This window comes from Canis lupus, chromosome 16, assembly GCF_011100685.1.
Source record: "Canis lupus familiaris isolate Mischka breed German Shepherd chromosome 16, alternate assembly UU_Cfam_GSD_1.0, whole genome shotgun sequence".
NCBI lineage: Eukaryota > Metazoa > Chordata > Mammalia > Carnivora > Canidae > Canis > Canis lupus.
The window spans coordinates 26,277,582-26,300,825 of NC_049237.1; the positions used below are offsets into that span (position 1 = coordinate 26,277,582).

Consider the following 23,244-nt stretch of genomic DNA (forward strand, 5'->3'; position numbering starts at 1 on the left):
TCCTTTCTGGCATGCCAGGTTTCCATAGATAGGTCTACTATCAATCTAACATTTCTACTATTGTAGGTTAAGAACCTCTTGTCTTGAGAGGCTGTCAGGATTTTCTCTTTGTCTCTGAGTTTTGCAAGTTTCACTACTATATGTCCAGGTGTTGACCTATTTTTATTGATATTAAGGGGGTGGGGTCCTCTGTGCCTCCTGGACTTATGTGCCTGTTTCCTTACCCATATTAGGGAAGTTCTCCACTATAATTTGCTCCAATATACCTCCTGCCCCTCTCTCTCTTTCCTCTTCTGGGATCCCAATTATTCTAATATTATTTCACCTTATTGTATCATTTATTTCTTGAATTCTGCCCTCATGATAGAGTAGTTGTTTATCTCTCCTTTTCTCAGCTTCTTTATTCTCTATCATTTTGTCTTCTGAACCACTAATTCTCTCTTCTGCCTCATTTATCCCAGCAGTTAGAAACTCTGTTTTTGATTGCATCTCATTAATAGCCTATTTTATTTTGACTTAATTAAATTTTAGTTCTTTTATTTCTCCAGAAAGGGATTCTCTACTGTCTTCTGTGCTTTTTTCAAGCCTAGCTAGCATCTTTACAATCATTTCTCTGACCTCTAGTTCCAATATCTTACTTACATCCATACTGATTAGGTCCCTGGCAGTTAGTACTGCCTCTTGTTCTATTTTTTGAGGTGAGTTTTTTCTGTCCTCATTCTCTCCAGAGAAGAATAGATGAAAAAGTGAACAAAATACTAAAATGGTAACAATGACCCCAGAGAAATATACATTAAATAAATCAGAAGAGACCTGAAATTAAAAGAAAAATTAAAACAAAAGAAAAGAATATAATCAGACAAATGAATTGAACAGAGTGATACACTGGTTCCTGTGTGTATTTTGGTCTGTTTGTTAGAAAACTAGATCCTAAAATTGTAAAGAAAGAAAAATTTATATAAGTACAAAAATAAAGTTAAATATAATGAAATGATAGAATATAATTGTAAAAATTAAAAAAAGAAGGAATATAAACAAACAGATGAACAGAACAATACAGTAAATCCTGGGTGTATTTTTGTTAGAAGAGACTACATCCTAGAATTGTAAAAAAGAAAAAATATATATATACAAAAATAAAACTAAATGCATTGAAAGGGTACAATGTAGCTGTAGAGATGTTTCAGTTTTGGAAGATTATACATTTCTAGGAATTTTTCCATTCTTTCTAGGTTGTCCAAATTGTTGGCATATAATTTTTCATAATATTTGCTTACAATTCTTCGTGTTTCTGTGATGTCATTTTTAAGTTTTCCTTTTCATTTCTGATTTGGGGGTGTCTTTCTCTCCCCCCCCCGCCTTTTTTGGATGAGTATGGCTAAAAGTTTATCAATTTTGTTGATATTTTCAAAGAACAAGCTCTTGATTTATTGATGTTTTACTATTTCTTTAGTTTCTATATCACTTATTTCTGCACTAATCTTTATTATTTCCTTCCTTATGCTGGTTTTGGGTTTTGTTTGTTATTCTTTTTGTAGCTCCTTTAGTACAGGGTTAGGCTGTTTATTTGAGATTTTTCTTGCTTCTTGAGGTAGACCTGCATTGCTGTAAACTCTCCTAGAACTGCTTTTTTTCTGCATTCCAGAGATTTTGGACTATTGTGTTTTCATTTTCATTTGTTTTCATGTGCTTTTTGATATCTTTGATTTCTTGGTTGACCCATTTATTGCTTAATAGCATGTCATTTAATTTCCATGTATTTATACTCTCACCAGATTTTTTTTTCTTGTGGCTGACTTCTGGTTTCATAGTATTGTGGTAAAAAGATGCATGATATGACTTCAATCTTCTTGAATTTGTTGAGGCTCTTTTTGTGGGCTACTAGGTGATGTATTCTGTAGACTGTCCCATGTGCCCTTGAAAAAAATGTGTATTCTGCTGTTTTAGGATGGAATGTTCTGCATATATCTGTTAAAGGTCCAGTGTGTCATTCAAAGCCGCTATTTCCTCATTGTATTGCTGTTTGATCTGTCCATCAGTGTAAGTGTGGTGTTAAATTCTCCCACTGTTATTGTATTACTATTGATTATTTTCAGCTATTATTTCTTCAAACAGAATTTCCACTCCCTTTTCTCTGTCTTCTTCTAGGATCCTTATAATGCAAATGTTTCATGCTTGATGCAGACACTAAGTTCCCTAAGACTGTTCTCAATTTGCATTATTATTTTTACTCTCATTTTGTCAGCTTGATTACTCTCCAGTACTCTGTCCTCCAGGTTATTCTTTCTTCTGTTTTATCTAGCCTATTATTTATTGTATTGGGTATATTTTTAATTTCATTTATTGTGTTCTTTATCTGATGGGTTTTTAAAATTTTTTTTTGTTAAGAGTCTCACTGATATCCTCCATTCTTTTCTCAAGTCCAATGAGTATCTTTATGATTACCACTTTAAATTCTCTATCAGGTATATTATTTACATCTGTTTTAGTTAAGTTTCTTACTGTGGCTTGGTATTTTTCTTTCATTTGGGGCACAGTCCTCTGTCACCTCATTTTGTCTAACTCTGAGTTTGTTTCTCTGGTTAGGAAAGTCAGCTATTTCTCTTACTACTGAAAGTAATGGCCTTATGAAGAAGTACTTCATTAGTACTCTACAGTGCAGAGTTCCCTGTTCCCCAGGACCTCATGCTTCAAGAAGTGTCTCCTATATGTGTTGGCTATGCCTTGACTCTTTTTCCTTCAGTAAGGTTGTCTGCAGAGGGTCTCTTTGTCTGTTGTGGGCAGTGTTTGGTCCATGGCTAGGTGCAGCACATTTTAACAAGGTGGGTGCTGGTCTGCTTGTGAAATGAAACCTGCTACCACACCACCACAGGAACTGAGGTCCCATAAAACACATGGGTCCATTGACTGGGTATTGGTAGGGTTTCCACTAGTCTTTCCTGGGGTGGAGGCCCATGGATTTAGGACTGAGGCAAGCATGACTGGAAAGGGCCTCTCCTCTGAAGTGAAAGGGGGTGGGGCTTGGTGTAAGCAAATTAAATAGCAACTGTTTGCACCATACCGTTTTTTGCAGATAGCACCATGTTAATACTGGGGGTTTGGGGAGGGAAATGGCAGCTGACAGCTTTTATTCCTGGAGGTATTTTTCCATGATCTTGCTTCTCTGGACAATGCTCCAAGATGAGTAAATCCTTCTCCCTCATGTTTGCCTATGCTGTTTTTCAAACTGCTACTTCCATGCTGTAACTCTTTTGACTGTCCTGCTGTCTGAATGAAGACTCAGCTTCCTAATGCCCTCTGGGTTCAAACAGAGCCTAGCTGCTGATTTTTAAAATTCTAAGCTTTAAGTCCTGCTGGTTGTAAGAATTTATAAAATTTGGCTCCTCTTGCTTTCAAAGCCAAATATTATGGGGATTTGTCTTTCCTGTGTGGGCTCCTCAGGGATTCATTTTTAAACTATATTTTCCTAAATTCAGTAATCTACCCTATAGCCATGATAAAAGATATTGTTTGTGTAAATCCAAATTTGAAAATAAAATTGCAAGTCAAAACAACCTCAAACTACATGGAGAGGTAGATAGATCTAATAATTACCGAGCAAAGAAAAAATAAGATATTAGTTAAATTTCAGGTGATTGGTGGAAAAAGAGTAGAATATTAGAATTACAGATAAAGGAGTAAATGATTGATTTCTTAATAATTTCTTCACTATGATAGCAATTTTCTTATTCCCAAGTGGATAGTTTTTAGTAACTCTTCTTCTTGTATAGCCAGTAGATTACACCAAAAATTTATAGTAGCTGACACTGACTGGGCATTGCTTTCATCTAGATGTCTCTATATTAATTTACTATACTTTTAGTTTTTATTTTTTTTAAGATGAGTAATTGGAACTTTATATTTTTCAGTTGCAAAGGGTTCTACTTCTCTGTGCACACAAGAAGTGAATATGCAGGATGATGATTTTGGAAACTGTAGAGGAGGATTTTGTAATTTTAGGTGTGTATTTAAAAAATTATAAATTTTCCAATTTTGTTGGTATGTTTGTACTGCAGAGAGTTGCTTAATGCAAGTGAGAAATAAATGTATTATGTACAGATAGATATTCATGTTCCACTTCCTAAGATTGTTTTGTTCTGAATAGCTTTTATCTGTAACATTTTCAATTAATTTCATATTTTGAACAGTTATTTCCCTAATATTTTCATCCCTAGTGTCATATAAATACTTTTTTTCTGCCTTATATTGTTAGGGATATCTTATGTGGAAAGATAGTTTGTCACTGGACACAGTTAGAAATAATACCATTTAAAAAATTTGATATTCAGTATACTTACATGGAAGGCCATTTGTGTGTCTCTGCATATTTGAGAACACCAGCAGCACATTTAAGAGAAGATATTACCTATACATCAAATGGCACTATGTGCGGTCCAGATAGGGTAAGTAAAAATTTGACTTGATAAAGTATGGGAGTGTCTGTGTGTGTGTGTGTATGTGTGTATGTGCACATACAAACATATGAGAGAGACAGAAAAGACCTTAATATTATAATTAACATTACAAATTTTGGTTACTATATCATGATCTTAAGCTTTAAAGTTCAGAATTTCTGTTGGTCAAAGGAACACATGCTTCAGTATCATTTTGTTTATTATGAATTTTGGTATAAATATTTAAACTTGTTTTCTCATACTTGAGAATATTAGCCTCTTAATTAGGCTAGGATCTGGTTTGCAAAAACTTATATAAACAACCAAAAAAGTAGGTGAAAACAATCTAAATAATAAGAACAAAGAAAACAAAATAGCCAAGTATTTAGTCCAGCAATTATTGACAGGAAGAATTAATTTGGTTGTAATGAAAATAAAACAGTTATTTGCTCATTAGCCAAATCCCCTAATTGTTTTTCCAAAAGCATAACAAATACTTGTTAAAAATTTGGTCCTCCCACAAGACACAATAAAGAAATGGAGTTTAAGCCTTATTTATTTTTCTTTTTCTTAAATAGCTTAAGAAACAAAATCAAGGACTGTTAAACTACTACCATTGAAAAATTGACTAATGTAAAACACTACTCAAGTATTTCATATTTGAATTTAGATAATTTACATTGAGATGCAAAATTTTAAGAAACAAACAATAGAGAAAAATGGAAATGAATAGTAAATTTATCTCAAAATGGGAAAACATATTCTCACATAAAAATAATGAAATAATCAAAGGGAACACACTAGTGCTGACTCCTTTATAATAGGTCATTCCGGGGACGCCTGGGTGGCTCAGCGGTTGAGTGCCTGCCTTTGGCCCAGGGCATGATCTTGGGGTCCTGGGATGGAGTCCCACATCAGTCTCCCTGCATGGAGCCTTCTTCTCCCTCTGCCTGTGTCTCTGCCTCTCTCTCTCTCTCTCTGTTGCTCATGAATAAATAAATAAAATCTTAAAAAAAATAATATGTTATTCTTTTAAAGACATTCCAGACAAACTGAAAAAAATGTTTACTATGAATGTGAGAGATTAAATACATAAATTTATCAGCTAATTTAAGCATTCATCAATTAGGAGGGAAAAAAACACTTAAATAGTATACATGTGGTATAACATACAAAAATAATTTGGTCTTTGTCCCTTATTTCTTGCACAGAGCTCTTAAACTCCTTGGAATTTCATGAGTGATAGGAATGTTTTTTGTTATTCAAAAAAACCTCTTTCAATCAAACTAATTTACACTTAACAAAGTGACAGAATGGGGCCTCTAGGATAACTTTATGATGGAGCTGATCACTAGTAAGACCAAGTGATTAAATTTTAGCTTCATCATAAGCTTCAAGAAGGGAAGTAATATGGTTAAGAGATTGAACACTATAAAAACTTTTGAATGATGAGATTTGGTGTTCTTGTGGGTTGGTGAAATAAATACAAACTACATGAATATCCAGCTAGTTTTTGTCTAATCAAATAGGAGTTAAAAATAATAATTGATGATGAGAAGCATAACTTATTACCATCTTAAAACAAATATAACTGGGCACATTCTTTCTGGAAAGTGATTTAGAAATATGTATGGAGTCAATATGTTATTACACATGTTATTGACTTTTAAAAATTACATTTTGTTACTATTTTTAACTCACAAACAGTTAAAATATAACATTACCTTAGTTTCAGGTGTACAACATAGGGGTTCAATATTTGTATATATTGTGAAATGACCAATGCAAGAAGTCTAGTTAACATCCGATATTACTGTATAGTCATGAAATTTTTTTTATTATATTGAGAACTTTCAAATTTTACTCTCTTAGCAAGTTTCAAATATGCAATACAGTGTTATTAACTCTTGTCACCATACTATACTATACTCTTCATTGTATATTTATTTACTTTATAACTGAAAGTTTGTAATTTTTGGCTCTGACACCCACTTTATCCACTCCCTCAAACCCTCATCATCAGAATCATGGGAACCAACCCGTTCTCTGCATCTATGAGCTCATATTTTGTTGTTGTTTAAATTACACATGGAAGTAAGATCACACAATATTTGTCTTTCTCTGACTTATTTCAATCAGCTAATGTTCTCAAGGTCCATTCATGTCACAAATGGCAAGATCTAATTCATTTTTATGGATGAATAATATTCCATTGTGTATATTTGCTACATTTGATCCATCCATTCATTCACCTCAGTTGCTTGCATATCCTGGCTATGTAAATAATTCTGCAATGAACGTGCAGGTGGATATATATTTTTGAGTTAAATGTTTTCATTTATTTTGGATAAATACTCAGAAGTGGAATTGCTGTATTATGTGATGTTTCCATTTTTTAATTTTTGTAAGAAGCTCCATACTATTTTCTATAGTGGCTGCACTCATTTACATTTCTATCAATAGTGCACAAGGGCTGCCTTTTCTCTACATTTTCAAAAATGTTTGTTATTACTTTTTGTCATGATAAAAGCCATTCTAAGATCCTAGGAGAATAGGAGAAAGAATTTAAGGATGGAAAAGTATTTCACGAAATAACGTTTGGTATGTCTCCAAATTTGGCAAAAGGTAAACACACAGATACAAAAAGCAAAGAACATCATATAGGATGAACCCAGCAAATCCGCAGCAGGATACAGCATAATGAGATTTCTGAAAATTAAAGGCAAAGAAAAAGAATCTTAAAAATAATGAGAGTAAAATAACATGTACAGGAAAAAATACAATTACAATGGTAACAAGTAAAATAAAACAATATGGGACCTAGACATACAAATGCCACAGAAGATTGCCATGGTTCTTTGTCCCACTGCCCCATATGACCACTAAAAGCTTTAGAGATCACTCCTCTCTCCATCAGTGATTCTCTGCCTGGGAAAGTCTGATCACTAGCTTATGCCCATCTGACCAATGTGCCCATGGAGGGAAAAGAAAAGAGTGAAGGAGAAAGAAAAGGGAAGGGAGAGGAAGGGAAGGAAAAGAAAGAAGGAAAATGGTTCCTACTTGGTTAGTAAGAACTTTAAGTTGGCAGGACTTTTTACTCCCACACCAATTAAAAACAAAACAAAACAAAACTGGAGTAGAATTCAGTGATTCATCAGTTACATGTAACACCCAGTGCTCTAATCCAGAAACCAAAATTGCACTGTATGTTAACTACCTAGAATTAAAAACAAACAAAAAAAAACAATTAATTGACAAACCTCCATATGACAGGGACTTGTCACAAACAGTCTTCATTTTGGAAGTGGCCATTTAGGCTGTGGTACATTCTGTAGTTCAATTGGATAGTGACTCTCCTAGAGGACAGACCACTTGGAAATCCTAAATTCTATAGTCATCATTAATTCAATTGCTTTAGGAAACAAAATACCTTTCTAATTTTTCCCTTGGGATAAAAATGTTGTGTTGGCTGCATTTTGTAATTGAGAGAGAGGAGAGGTAAGTAGTGAATATAAGAGGTAACTACTTCTGTGGTTCTGTGGACAGACTTCCATGAATAATTCCACCTGTTAGCCTCCCTGCCCAACCTTTTTGGATATTCTTCTCTGCTTTTCCTTATTACTCTGAGGCTGCAGCTCCTCCAGAGCATTGTGTGGCTGATCAACTAGGCTCTCTCTTTTATCATTGTATTTGATGTGGTTGCTTCCACACTGCATTTTATCCACCAGTGGCCTTCATTTTATTTCAAAACCCCAGGAAGTTCTTAACTCTTTCATCTTCTAATTGGTTTGTTCTGATTCTCCTTTACTTACATTAATTAAGAAAGGGAGAACAATCGTGACTGCCATGTCTGTGAACTTAAATTGAAATTATTCTATGATTGTTTAAAAAATTCATTAAGGATACATGTTATTTTCATCTGTTATTCTACATTATTCAGTTGATTTCAGAGTGGTCGGAAAGGAAAGACTTCTTTACCTTACTCTCATTAAATGTGGGTCCTTTGTAAAAATTATCTTGATAGATAAGAAGACAAAGAGGGAGAGAGGGGAGACTTTATATCTTACTTATTAACAGAAAAGAGGTCCCTCTTACTAATCACAATGAAATTTTAAATAAAACACATGTATTTAATACTGTAATATACTGAGTGCAAAGTACACCACATGGAGATAAGCATTATTCCAACAATGCAAGTTTGTTTAATATTGGATGTGATAGAAGGCTTTTTTGATTTTTTTTTTTTTATTTATAACACTCAGAACAGGAGAAATGTTTATTGAAGTGATTTCTAGCTCACACATGTAGCCTAGGGAAGATAAACACATCTCAGCACATTCATTTTACACTTGAAAAGGGGTATGTTTGATACATTTAATTATCCAAAATAAGATATGCTAATTATTGAATAAATAAATAAAATTAACTGCCTTTTTCTTACTTATACCTGGGACTATATGAGAAAAATGCTTACATAATCCAGGCATTTCACTTTAGGAAATATGTATTTACTTATATATTCTTTTCTTTGAACCATGATGTGTCTGCTTCTGTGACACCCTTTGTGTCTCTTATTCAAAGGAGGAAGCTTGTGTATTAGTTGATATTCAAAACATCATTCCAGCCATTGCCCAGGGCTAAGTACTTTTATGGTGTCTCTTGCTTTTGCTGTCATTACAAAAGAGCCAACTACAAATTGATCTGTTTATTTGAAGGAAACTGTATCAGAAGCATAGGTCTTAACTTTTCCTGGCTTATTTTCCCCCTAAGGACAACCCAATGAAATATGACTAGTTGGTTATTGCCTCAGTGACAATGTTTAAGGAGCACTAGAATTAAAATGGTTTTGTGGACAGGTAATGCTGGTTTGTCCAACATTTTGTCATTCTTGCTGGCTTCATCAGAGCACTCTCAGTAAATGAACAAGCTGATATTCTTTCCCTTATGGTGATAATTGATTAATGATGATAGAAGATAATGGTTTTTAATACTATTCATTAAATAGTAAATATTCTATCAGATAACTTGAGAAAAGCCAACAGATAACTTTAACAGACTCCCCGAAAAATGTTCAAATTAAATTGAAATTTGGACGGAGGAATACATAGAGCTTATATAGAAATCAGGTCAAATAAGTAATAATTAAGATGATATCTTGTATTGAGTGTGCATTTACTATGCACCAGACACTGCTTTTGTTCCTTTATGTCTAACATATTATTTCATCCTTATACCGTACTTTTAAAAAATTTAAATATAATTGCTATTCCAAATTCAAAGATGGATAAATGGAGGTATGCAGAGATTAAATAACTTGTTTTAGCGCTAATGTGAAAGATAAGAGATATTGTCATTAAAGTTGGAAAAATATTAAAAAGACAAGAAACATTATTATTTAGCATTGATCAATATGTACTTCTGTTCTTAAGGAGTTCTTGCACTGAATATTGGCTCTGTCAATAACTTATACATGAATTTAGGAATACATTTATTTTCATCACATATAAAATGAAAATAAAAACATTTCCTTTGAATATATATGAGTATGTATTATAAAAATACAAAGAAGGTGCAAAGAAAGACCCAAGCTAATTATAAATAGTCAGTAGAACTCGCCTATTTTTGTTCTTATACCAATTAGTGTCAGTATATCAATAAACTCATAGCCGTGCTCCCTCATAAGAAAGAAATAATATCTCATTCTCAAATTATTTTTGGTAAAATAATAACATGCTTTTTGGACTCCCAAATTCTTTTTTAGAATAAGTACGTGTCATGAATTCCATATTCATATTATATATTCAGATTCATAATATATGACAAATATAAAACATATTATGCATTTAATTTTTGTAGCAAGTAGAATTGCTCAACTCTTGGCTTTATATTTACAGTTCTTGTTTGTGGTTTTAACATTTTAGTACTGTTACCTGGGACAGTGCTCTTCTAGGACTTCATTTATACAGAGAACAAACTGTGACTCAAAAATAAATTGCAGTGGACATGGGGTATGTAATGGTTATTTCATTTCTAAGTATAGTTATTTTAATTCGCATCAAAAACATTGTCCAAGATAATGAGGTAGAATTATTTGATACAGAAATTTGAAAATTTGCAGCTAAAATAAGGAAAGTAGATTCCATTATTTATACACATATATATATATGACATAATAATATAATAGTGTTCAGTCACATTATTATAGGCCTTATGAGCTTTGAACTTTGTACAAAAACACAATATAAAATATAGACTATTATGTTAGATTAAGATTATGACAATTTGGAAATTATTATTTTATTAAGGATTAACTCATACTCGTTTAACATACATGTAAATATTGCTTGTGGTTGAGTGTGTGTGTATTGATAAATATTTGAACACACTTAATATATTCATATTACACATAATATAATATAATATATAATCTAATATTTTTGTGAGAGCTGAAATTCTTGCTTATTCAAATCTCTTTCATCCTTTAGTAGCTTCAATTTATTTCCCTGAATATCTCCTCCATACTCTATTTTAGAAATCATTCACTGATGGACTTTTAGATAATGTTAATATTTACTTAACTATTGTAAGTAGTGGGACAATGGACGTTATGCTACAGTCACCTTTGCACATTTGTCTGATTTCTTAATTTGTTAATGAAATATTATTGGCTACATTTATGTACCACTTTTTGCATGAACCTACTTCTATATTCTCTAGTCTGCTTCTGATTCTTCTTTCAATTCATCTACTAGATCACATTTGTAGATATTTTGCAGCCTTCCTATTTCTGGCAAAATAAATTTTGGTACCTGTATCTCATTAAGCAAGCTTTCCCTTTTGTTTTTTTCCCCATTTTTTGGTAAAAGTTTGTTATTTTTTTAATTTAGCACAATTCAAAATAAATTTTAACTCCTACTATTTTATATTTTTATTGAAATATACTTGGCACACAATGTTACATTAATTTCAGGTGTAAAATATAGTGATTCAATAACTCTGTAAAATATGCTATCCTCACCACAAATATAGCTACCATCTGCTGTTATAGTATCATTGACTATATTCCCTAGGCTGAACCTCTCATCCCAATGACTTGTTCATCCCATAACTGGAACCTGCATCTCCCATTCCTCTCCACCCATTTTGCCCCTTTCTACCACTACTCTCCTTTCTGATAATCACTAGTTCTCTGTATTTATGGGTCTAATTCTTTTTGTTTGTTTATTCATTGTTTTATTTTTTAAATTCCAAATATGAGTGAAATCATTTCATATTTGTCTTTCTCAGTATGATTTACTTCACTTAGCACAATACCTCCTAGGTCCATTCATGTTGTCACAAATGGCAAGATCTCTCTCTCTGTCTCTCTGTCTCTGTCTCTCTCTCTCTCTCATGGCTGAGTAACATTCCATTGTTTATTTATATTACATCTATATATCCATTCATCTACTGTTAGCCCCTTAAGTTGTTTCCATATCTTTTCTAGTATAAATACTGCTGCACTAAACAGGAGTTTATAACTTTTCTAATTAGTGTTTTGGTTTTCATTGGGTAAATATTCAGTAGTAGAATTACTGAATTTATATATTTCTATTTTTATATTTTGGAGGGACTTCTGTACTGTTTTTGATGGTGACTACCAATTTACACTTCCACCAACAATGCACAATAGTCCCCTTTTTCTCCACATCCTCACCAATGCTTGTTTTTCTTGTTTTGATACTAGTCATTCTGACTGGTGTGAGGTGATACCTCATTGTAATTTTGATTTGCATTTCTCTGATTATTAGTATAATTTTGGGAGTCATAATTTTATGCCTTTCTGGAATAAGGCATTTCAGTTCTATCAAGAAGCTTATCTACTTTTAGCTTTTAAATAAAAATTTAAAAATATATGAAACAAAAGAAAATATGACATTTGAAAGTTATAATAGCAACAAATTGCATAGGAATTTATTATATTACATTTTATTTTAAAAATATTTTCCACATTGAAATAAAAACTATAATATATAAATTATAATACTTTAATAATTTACATTGACTAACAATCAGAAAAATATATTTAATTTTTATTTTGTACATAAAATGTTCTCATTTTTTATTTGGTTTTGGTTTCAGGTTTGCAATAATTTGCTTCATTGTCACTGTGATGTTGGATATTCTCCTCCACTTTGTAAACCATCACGAACATCACCAGGAGGAAGTATTGATAACGGGTTTTGGAATAGGGGAAGTTAGTATCTAGATGAGTGTGCTTCGAAGAGCTTTCTGCCATCACAGAAAGATGGTTTTACATCGTCACGGACTATGTGTCTATCAAGTACCTGACATATGGATAGTACAACTAGGAATCTCAAAATTCCATTTTATTTTACTTTATTTTTTTAAAATTTTATTTATTTATTCACGATAGAAAGAGAGAGAGAGAGACAGAGAGAGAGAGAGAGAGAGGCAGAGACACAGGCAGAGGGAGAAGCAGGCTCCATGCCGGGAGCCCGACGTGGGACTTGATTCTGGGTCTCCAGGATCATGCCCTGGGCCAAAGGCAGGCGCGAAACCGCTGATCACCCAGGGATCCCCCATTTTATTTTACTTTAAGTAGCCACTTGTGGCTTGGTGGCAACTTTATTAAACAGTACAGCTCTAGATCATACTGCCAATCAAAATTTTGTATATGCTTTTAATTTCAATCAAGGAATGAACATTTTAATAGATCTCTCCTTAATTTTAACCATGGTTGCCAAAACCATTTCTATATATAGCAGAATTTTCTAGATAAGTATAGTATGATTATACAATAGGTGATAGTTTTATTATATACTCCAAATATTCCTAGGATGTTAGCTATTATCATGTTAGCTAGTTCACAAGTTGCATCTTTTAAGTTTCTCTTCAAAAGGGAAAGTTAATCAGATCTTCCATATCCATAGCATATTGATAGTAGATGGCACATATCATTTTAAAATTTTATTTGATGAACATTCATGAACAAATATACCATATTTGTTTTTCTAAATTCACAATGTAAAAATCTTAACAGTATAATTTCTTTAATGTTTTTCATCATTTTTACTTTTGTTTTCTATTTTACTTATATACATTATAAATCTGATAATGTTATTATATTTGCCTTAGACAATGGAATTTTAAACTTTTTGAATATAAATATTTACATTTACTCATTCATTTACTGTTTTTAAGTGCTTTTCAACTCTCTTAGGACGTTCAAATTGCATGTGGGTCATTTTCTTTCTCTCTGAAAAACTTCCTTTTTTACTTCTTTTGTTTTACTTTGTGATGAGCAATTGTCTCAGCTCTTGTTTTAAAAATGGTTTTTACGAAACCATTTAATTTGTGAAATTAAAATTTGTGAAAAGTATTTTCACTGGAATTAGAATCCTATTTTTTCTTTTAGTTGTTCAAAGATGTAATTCAATTGTATCTTAGCTTCCTTTTCTGATGAGAATACAATGTCATTCTTATTATTCTATTCATCTCAATAATATAATGCTTCTTTTATTCTTTGAGTTTCAGACTTCTTTTATATGTATTTTATATGATTTTCCACAGTTTTACTACAATTAAGACATTTCTTTTTTTAATATTTTGTTTATTAATGAGAGAGAGAGAGAGAGAGGCAGAGACACAGGCAGAGGGAGAAGCAGGCTCCATGCAGGGACCCTGACATAGGACTCCATCCCTGGTCTCCAGGATCAGGCCCTGGACTGAAGGTGGCGCTAAACTGCTGAGCCACCGGCGCTGCCCAAGACATGTTTCTCTTTGAATTTATCCTGCTTGGGTTGGCTGTGATTCTTCAAACTATAGCATAATGTGTTTTGGGAAATTTTAAAAAACCTCCTAGCTGTTATCTTTTTAAAAATATTTTTATTAAACATATTTGGGTTTTATAAATGGTATACTGTGATATTCACTCTGTGGCATATAATTCAAGGGTGTTGAAGAAATGCACATACTCTTGTTCTCACTGCCACAATCATGATACACAATAGATCTATTATCTCAAAATTTCTCTCTGGCTTCTGCTTTGCATTCATACCCAACTGCCAATTCCTGGCAACCAATGACCTATTCTTGTCCCTATAGATTTGACTTTTCCAGAATGTCATATACAATACATATGAATTTGAGATACATTCCTGTTGCCATATGTTTTAATAGTTTTCTGTTTTTTTGAAGTAGGCTCCAGGCTTGAACTCACAGTGAAATTAAGTCTCGAGCTCTACCAATTGAGACAGCTAGGTGTTATTAATTGTTCATTCTTTTATGGTTAATGAGGCTTCTTTTTAAAAATTTTTAATTTAAATTTTACTTAGTTAATACACAGTGCAATATTGGTTTCAGGAGTAGAATTTAGTAGTTCAGGGCACCTGGGTGATGTAGTCAGTTAAGTACCTGACTCTTGGTTTCTCCTAAGGTCGTGATCTCAAGGTTGGGAGATCAAGTCCTGTGTCTGGGCTCTGTGCTCAGTGCAGTCTGCTTAAGATTCTTCCTCCCCCTGTCCCTCTCCTCCACTCAATATCTCTCAAATAGTAAATAAATGTTGAAATGAAGAATTCAGTAACTCATCAATTACATCAACACCCAGTGCTCATTACACAAGCGTCCTCTTTAATACCCATCCTTCCATTAGCCCCTCCCCACCCACGTCCCTCCATCAACCCTGTTTGTTCTCTACCCTTAACAAACTCTTATGTTTTATTGCCCTCTCTCCTTTTTCCTGCCTTCCCATATGTGCGTGTTTTCTTATATTTCAAATATGAATGAAATCATATATTTGTCTTTGACTTATTTTGCTTAGCATAAAACATTCTAGCTCCACATTGTTGCAAATGGCAAGAATTAATTCTTTTTGATGACTAATATTTCATTATAGTAATATATATCTAAGTATATATTTATTCATATACCACATCTTTATCCATTCATCAGTTGATGAACATTTGGGCTTTCTCCATAGTTTGGCTATTATTGATAACACAGCTATAATCTTTGGGGTGCATGTATTTGAATCTGTATTTTTGTGTCCTTTGGATAAATATCTAAGTAGGCTTCTATATTGAAATGATGCACTATAATTTCCTTATCCATTCATCCATTGAAAGGTATTTGGGTTGTTTCTAGATTTTGGCAATTATAAATAAACCTGCTATTAACATGCACATAGACCTCTCTTGTATGTAAGTTCTCTTTTTTTGGTTGGTAAATACCTAGGAGTAAGATTTTGGGGTCATTTATTAAAGTTTTTAGTTTTTACTTAGTGTATTTTTAATTTTCTAAGAAACAAACTATTTGTAAAGTGACTATCCCAGTTCTCCTTCTTTCCATCATCTATGAGAGTTCCAGTTTCTCTGCACGGATGCTCCACATTTCACAGGCAATTGATACTGTCATTTTTTTGTTTTGTTTGATTTTGTTTTCCCAGTTGCAGATGTCTAATAATATCCCCCTGTGACTTATTTAACTTTTTACATTGAGATAACTATAGATTCACAAAAAGTTGCAATGAAATGCAGATAGAAGTCCTGTGTAACACTTACTCAGATTCTGTCAGTGTTAACATGTTTTAATACTATAGCAGAGTAGCAAACAAGGAAATAGACATTATTAAAATACACAGCCCTTATTTAGATTTCACCAGTATACATGCACTCATATGTGTGTGTATGTGTGTGTGAGCACATATGTGTCTTTGTATTTAGTTTCATGCAGTTTTATCAGATGTTCAAATTTGTGTAAGCATCACCACAATCAAGATACACAAGTGTATCACTATATGGCTCCTAATATCACCCCTTTATATAGCTACACTGATCCCCTTTTCTGCCATTCTTAACTCCTGGTGACCATTACTTCTATGCCTCTATTTATGTTATTTCATGAATGTTATATATATGGAATCATACAGCTTGTATCTCTTGGATATTGGCTTCTTTTTCTTCCATTATTTCTATGAACTATATCAGAATTTGTTGCATGTATAAATATTCCATTTATTTTTATTGATGACTAGTATTCCCTTGTATGGATGTATCAAACTATTGATGGACATTTGGGTGGTTGCCAATTTTTAACTATTATGAATAGACCTTCAGTGAACACTTGTGTAGAAAATACTGCACAAAAGTAAAATTTAAATTCCTTGGGAAACATCCTCAATAGTGAAATTACTGGGTTGATGGTGAGCCATTTGCAACTTTAAAAGCAACTGTCAAACTATTTTTCAGAGAGACCATAACATTTGACATTCCTACTAATAATATATGAATGACTCAGTGTTTTGGCATCCTTACTAATATTCAATAATATCACTTTTTAAAGTCATTCTATTAAGTGTGTATTAATATCTCTTGTGTTTTTAATTTGCACCTCCCTAAAGGATAGTGATGTTGAGTATCTTTAAGATGTTTATTTGGCATCTGTATATTCTCTTCAGTGAAAACTCTGTTCATATCTTTGCTCATTTTCTAATTAGACTGTGTTTTTTAAATGTTGAATTGTCAGAGTTTTTGTTTGTTTCTTAGATATATATTTTATTAGATATCTGATATGAACGCATTTTTTCCATGTCTGTAATTTGTTTTCTCTGAGACCAAAACATTTTTTCAAATGCTTTTTCTGAGGAAATCTACTTAATTTCCTTTTTGGCTCATGTTTTTGGTGTCAAGAGTAGGAATTCTTTGTCAACCATAAGTCCTTAAGATTTTCTGCCATGATATCTCTAAAAGGCGTAGTTTTGTGTTTTACATTGAAGTACATGATCCAATTACTTTTTGTAGAGTGGGAGATTAACATTTTGACTAATGTGACTTCAATTGTCCCACCATAATTCTTTGAAAAGTCTCTCTCTCATCCTTTGAATTATTTTTGTTTCTTTGACAATAATTAATTGGACATTTTTGTGTTGGTGTATTTCTCACTTCTCTATTCTGTTCCATTGATCTCTGTATCATTTTTCTACTATCATTATGTTGTTTTGATTATTATAACTGTATGGTAATTTTTGACATTAGGAAAAGTGATTCCTCCCACTTTCTTCTTTTTCAAAATTGTTTTTGCTATTCTAGGGTCTCCTTTCCATATACATTTTAGAATAAACTTATCTATGTTTAAAAAAGTCTTTGCTGTGATCTTGATACAAATTATGCTAAACCTATGGAGCAATTTAGGAAGATATTGTAAACCTTTACTGTATATTATTGAACTTTCCAATCTATGAATATGGTGCGTCACTTCATTTATTTAGATTTTTTATGATTTTCTGCATCAGAATTTTATACTTTTCACCAGACACTGTATATGTCTTATTTTTAAAATTTTTATTTATTTTATTTAAATTCAATTAGGTAACAAATAATGTATTATTAGTTTCAGATGTATAGTAGTAGAGTGATTCATCAATTGCTTATAACACCTAGGGCTTGTTACATCAAGTGCCCTCCTTAATGCTCATCACCCAGTTACCCATCCCCCAAACTCCCCTCTAGCAACTCTCAGTTTGCTTCCTATAGTTAAAGTTCTTATGGTTTGCCTCTCCTCTGATTTTGTCTTATTTTATTTTTCCCTCCACATATGAATGAAATCATATGATAATTGTCTTTCTCTGATTCTCATTTTGCATAGCATAATACCTTTTTGTTCCATCCGTTTCCTTGCAAATGGTAAGATTTCAATTTTTGATGGCCGAGTAATATTCCATTATGTGTATATACAACATATTTATCCATTCATCTGTTTGTGGACATTAGGGCTCTTTCCATATTTTGGCTTTTGTGACCTTGTTGCTATAAACATTGGGGTGCACGTGCTCCTTCAAATCACTATATTTCTATCCTTTGGATAAATACCTTGTGGTATAGTTACTGGGTCATAGTGTAGCTCTATTTTTAACTTTTTTGAGGAAACTCCATACTCTTCCAGAGTGGCTGTACCAGTTTGCATTCCCACCAACAGTGTAAGATGGTCTCTCTTTCTCTACATCCATGCCAATGTCTGCCATTTCCTGAGTTATTAATTTTAGCCATTCCAACTAGTGTGTGGTGGTATCTCATTGTGAATTTGATGGGTATTTCCCTGATGCTGAGTGATGTTGAGCATTTTTTCATGTCTCTGTTGAACATTTGCATGTCGTCTTTCCAGAAATGTCTGTTCTTATCTTCTGCCCATTTTTTTTAAGATTTATTTATTTATTTATGATAGACAGAGAGAGAGAGAGAGAGAGAGAGGCAGAGACACAGGAGGAATGAGAAGCAGGCTCCATGCCAGGAACCCGATGCGGGGGACTCGATCCCAGGATTCCAGGATCGCGCCCTGGGCCAAAGGCAGGCGCCAAACCGCTGAGCCACCCAGGGATCCCCTCTTCTGCCCATTTTTTTATTGAATTATTGTTCTTTGGTGTTGAGTTTGATAGGTTCTTTATAGATTTTGGATACTAGCCCTTTATCTGATAAGGCATTTGTGAATAATATCTTCTCCTCACTCCATAGTTCTTCTTTTTGGTTTTGTCAATTGTTTCCTTTGCTGTGCAAAAGCTTATTATCTTGATAAGGTCCCAATAGTTCATTTTTCCTTGTTTCCCTTGCATTGGGAGACATGTTTAGCAAGAAGTTACTGAGACTGAGATCACAGAAGTGGATGCCTGTGTTCTCCTCTAGGATTTTGATGGATTCCTCTCTCACATTTGGGCTTGCCATCCATTTTGAGTCTATTTTTGTGTATGGTGTGAGAAAATGGTCCAGTTTCATTCTTCTGCATGTTCTGTCAAATTTTTCCAACACCATTTGTTGAAAAGACTGTCTTTTTTTCCATTGAATATTCTTTCCTGCTTTGTCAAAGATTAACTGACCATAGAGTTGAGGGTCCCTGTCTGGGTTCTCTATTCTATGTGTCTGGCCCAGGACTTTTGTTTATTGGGAGGTTTTTGATGACTGTTTCAATTTCCTTGCTGGTTATGAGTCTGTTCAGGTTTTCAGTTTTTTCCTGTTTCAGTTTTGGTAGTTTATGCATCTCTAGGAAGGCATCCAGTTACATATAATATTCTCTTATAATTGTATTTCTTGTTGTTTGTTGTGATCTCTCCTTTTTCATTCATAGTTTTATTTATTTGGGATCTTTTCTTTTTGATAAGGTTAGCTAGGAGTTTATTGATCTTATTCTTTCAAAGAACCAGCCCCTAGTTTTATTGATCTGTTCTACTGTTCTGATTTTTATATCATGGTTTCTGCTCTAATCTTTATTATTTCTCTTTCTCTTGCTGGATTTAGACTTTATTTACTCTTCTTTTTCCATCTTCTTTAATATTTTTACGTATTTGTCAATTTATTTCCTATAAACATGAACATCCTGAGTCACTCTCTTTTAGGTAAATCATTTCTTATCAACATACCACTGGATTCTATATTTTAAAGTTACAGAATTTTTTGCCTTTTTGGGGGGGAAACATTAAGTACATTTGCATTCAGTATCATCATAGTTGTTTTGGTGGTAATTCCAATTGCTTAATTTAGTGTTATGTATTTAGTTGTCTGATTTATTTATTTTGTACAGTTAGGACAGAACCTAATAGGTTTTTCTAATTTTCTGTAATGTTTTTATAACACCCAGAGAAATACTTTTTTTCCAATTAATATAGTCAAAATTAGAATAATATCACCTTATGCAGATAATATGGAAAATTAACCTAGTTTACCATAATTAATTGTTTTTTAAAAGTAACCATTAGTTATATCAATAATTTTTTTATTAAATTAGTTTTAAAACACTTCTCCTTTTCTTTTTGCTCTACTTTTAATAGAAGAAATATTAGATAAGAATATCAATTTAATATATTCTATGCAATTCGTAGAATAAAATGTAATAGAATAAAATATATTCAGTAAAGCACATAACTAAAGATAAAAGATTTAAAATAAATGTATGTCAGTGATACAGATAGACATAGATATGCATACACATATGTAATTGTAATGGACTTTGGGGAATAGTCACAGAATATAGGAAAATGCTTTTACATTTGTTTATTTCTTCTCTTACTATATTATTTGAATCTCTAACTTTTATACTTCAAATTACTAATATGCTTTGAATATATTTTTGAAAAAGTTAAAAGGTGCGTTTATGTTTTCAGGTGATGATAACAACCTGATTATAAAAAGACGTGCTTCTTTTCGAAAAAATAGCCTCTTGTTTGGTTTCTACATTTTTCTACCTCTCCTTATTATAGCTGCCATCATGGCTTTTAAATGGAATAAACTAAGATCTGGGAATCGAGAGGGAACAGCAACTGAAGGGTAAGTAAATTAATTAAAATCTGTATTTAATATTAAAATACATTATGAGAAAAATTCAAATTAATTTGAATTAATTAATTCATAATATTGCACGTAGAGATTCTTGGGTGGATTGTGTTAATATTTAGAAATATTGAGTCTTATTATATACCAAATTATTTCTAAATTTCAGTCAATTAGGTATACTTTATGTTCTTATAGGTCCAGAACTAACTGATACTCAGTAAATTTATAGGACCTTTCAAATAGAAAGCCACACTGGCTATAATTGCTTCAGGAGCAATTGCTACTTCTCAAGCAACCCCAATTTCCTTGCATTGATGTTCAGTTGTGGCAAGGAGATTAATAAAGATAGAAAAGTGGGACGCCTGGGTGACACAGTGGTTGAGCATCTGCCTCTGGCTCAGGGTGTGATCCCGGGATCCCGGACTGAGTCCCACATCGGGCACCCTGTGAGGAGCCTGGTTCTCCCTCTCTTGTGTCTCTGCCTCTCTCTTTATGTCTCTCATGAATAAATAAATAAATCTTTAAAAAAAGATAGAGAAGCAAATTTTGGAATATGTAGAAAGTGAGAAAAATATTTAAAAAAAAAAAAGATACAAAAAAACCCCACCACAGAATATAGCCCATTTTATACTTAATATTGTTCATGAGTTTCTAAAATTAGAATTAAGGTACTTGCACAGTTATTTTTAATTTGTTTGATAGCTTAAGTCTTTTATTTTAATTAATCTACATATGACATTCTATTAGTTTCAGGTGTACAACATAATGATTCAATATTTTTATATATTACAAAATAAGCATTACAATATGCCTCATTAGCAACCATCATCACACATAGTTACAAATTTTTTCTTGTGAAGAAGACTTTTAAGATTTACTTTCTTAAGCAAGTTTTAAATATGCAATACTGTATTATTAATGATAGTTACCATGCTATATATTATATACCCTACTCATTTATGTCATAACTGGAGGTTTGTACCTTTTGACCCCCTTCACCCATTTTGCCCACTCTATACCCTTATCACTGGCAACCACCAGTTGCCATTCTATTCTCTGTATGTAATCTATTCTCTGTATGTATGAATTTGTTTGTTTAGTTTTGGTAGTTGTCTTCCTCTGAATTATTTCATTTAAACATAACTTTTTTTTTAACCATAACACCAATACAAGGCATAATTTTTCTTAGTGAATATTTAGGAAAATGCAGAAGTAAAGATAAAAAAGTGAATCTTATTGTTCCATGCTAAAGGAAGATGTCTCTTACTTGTGTAGATGGAGATAAAATAATTAAAATTTCCATCAACATCTGTATGTCCAAAATTAATCCATTTTATTTCTCAATTAGTTAGTAGCAAAGTTAGTCAGTGTACTCTGCATAATTTATACAGACATTTACATAATAATTAAATTATTATAGTTTATATAATTGAATGATGTCTGACATAAGTCTTCTAGTGCTCTTACCTGGGACATTTTGGCAAAATCTGAATAGTTGCTAGAAACAAACCTGACTTTTGGAAGAAATGTTATAATAAGGGCTAATTGATCATGAATAAAAATCTGGTCATAGCAGCCTAAGTTTTAGATCAATAATGAATGGTTTTAGGGCCACAAGTGTAAGTAATTATGCAGAGCTGAAGTCCAAAGGGATGGTATTAATGGATATTCAAGACATAGGTTATTCTTTCCATCACCCAAAGGATGTATGAATGAAATCATCTCTTCTTGTCTTTCTATTAATTCTCTCCAAAGTGACTGCTCTGCTTGCACATAATCCAGCATAACTATCTCAATCCTTTCTAGATTCACTTTCAAATAAAATACAAATAATCTATCCACAGCAAATGCTTCTTAGTTCACATTCTCAAGAGATATAAGAAAATATCTGTGTAAGTGTACTTAAATTCAGCCAATCTTCTCTGCATTTATAATTCTGAGTTAGGTGTTCAAACCCCATTCCATCATCTCTGGCCAAGGAATTGTTGCCATATAGTAGGAAACTGAACACAATGACACTCCTCCTCAACAGGAAGTGAGTATGTATAGGAGTCAAAGGAAAAAAAAAAAAAGGAGTCTATATAAATTCTACAATAGGTAACTATATAACTGAAAGATATGAAGCCTCATCAAGGACCTCAATAATGAAAATGAAATAGTTATTTACTTAGTTATTTGACAGAATAATAAAATTGGAACTATGATAATTTAAGAATTTGAAGATTTGCACAAAAATCATCATTTTAACTTTGGAGAGGCATTATCAACCATATTAATATTTCTGTCTTCTGCGTAGACAAAATAGAGAAAAGTACTAGATGGATTTATGTTTGAAATTTAAAATGCCTCACATTGTTAAAACCTAGATTAACATTAGAGAAAGACCAAATGCTAGAATATGTGATTGCTGAGTGGGATATGAGAAGCAAAGTAGATACTGGTACATGGGAATGGAGTAAATAGTACAAGTCTTGTTTTTCTACTTATCTTGATTT

At 32.5% G+C, this 23,244-nt stretch overlaps 1 protein-coding gene across 1 annotated transcript in view; it reads left to right on the plus strand.

Annotated features, from left to right (window-relative positions):
* The window catches only part of LOC475575 (A disintegrin and metallopeptidase domain 3-like), a 233,712-nt gene that overhangs the window by 207,213 nt on the left and 3,255 nt on the right, over window positions 1-23,244 (plus strand). Inside the window, exons 21-25 of the mRNA XM_038559192.1 lie at window positions 3,909-3,999; window positions 4,253-4,442; window positions 10,355-10,441; window positions 12,555-12,669; window positions 20,581-20,743. Coding sequence (XP_038415120.1) covers window positions 3,909-3,999; window positions 4,253-4,442; window positions 10,355-10,441; window positions 12,555-12,669; window positions 20,581-20,743 — 646 coding nt within the window. The remainder of the gene's footprint in view (window positions 1-3,908; window positions 4,000-4,252; window positions 4,443-10,354; window positions 10,442-12,554; window positions 12,670-20,580; window positions 20,744-23,244) is intronic.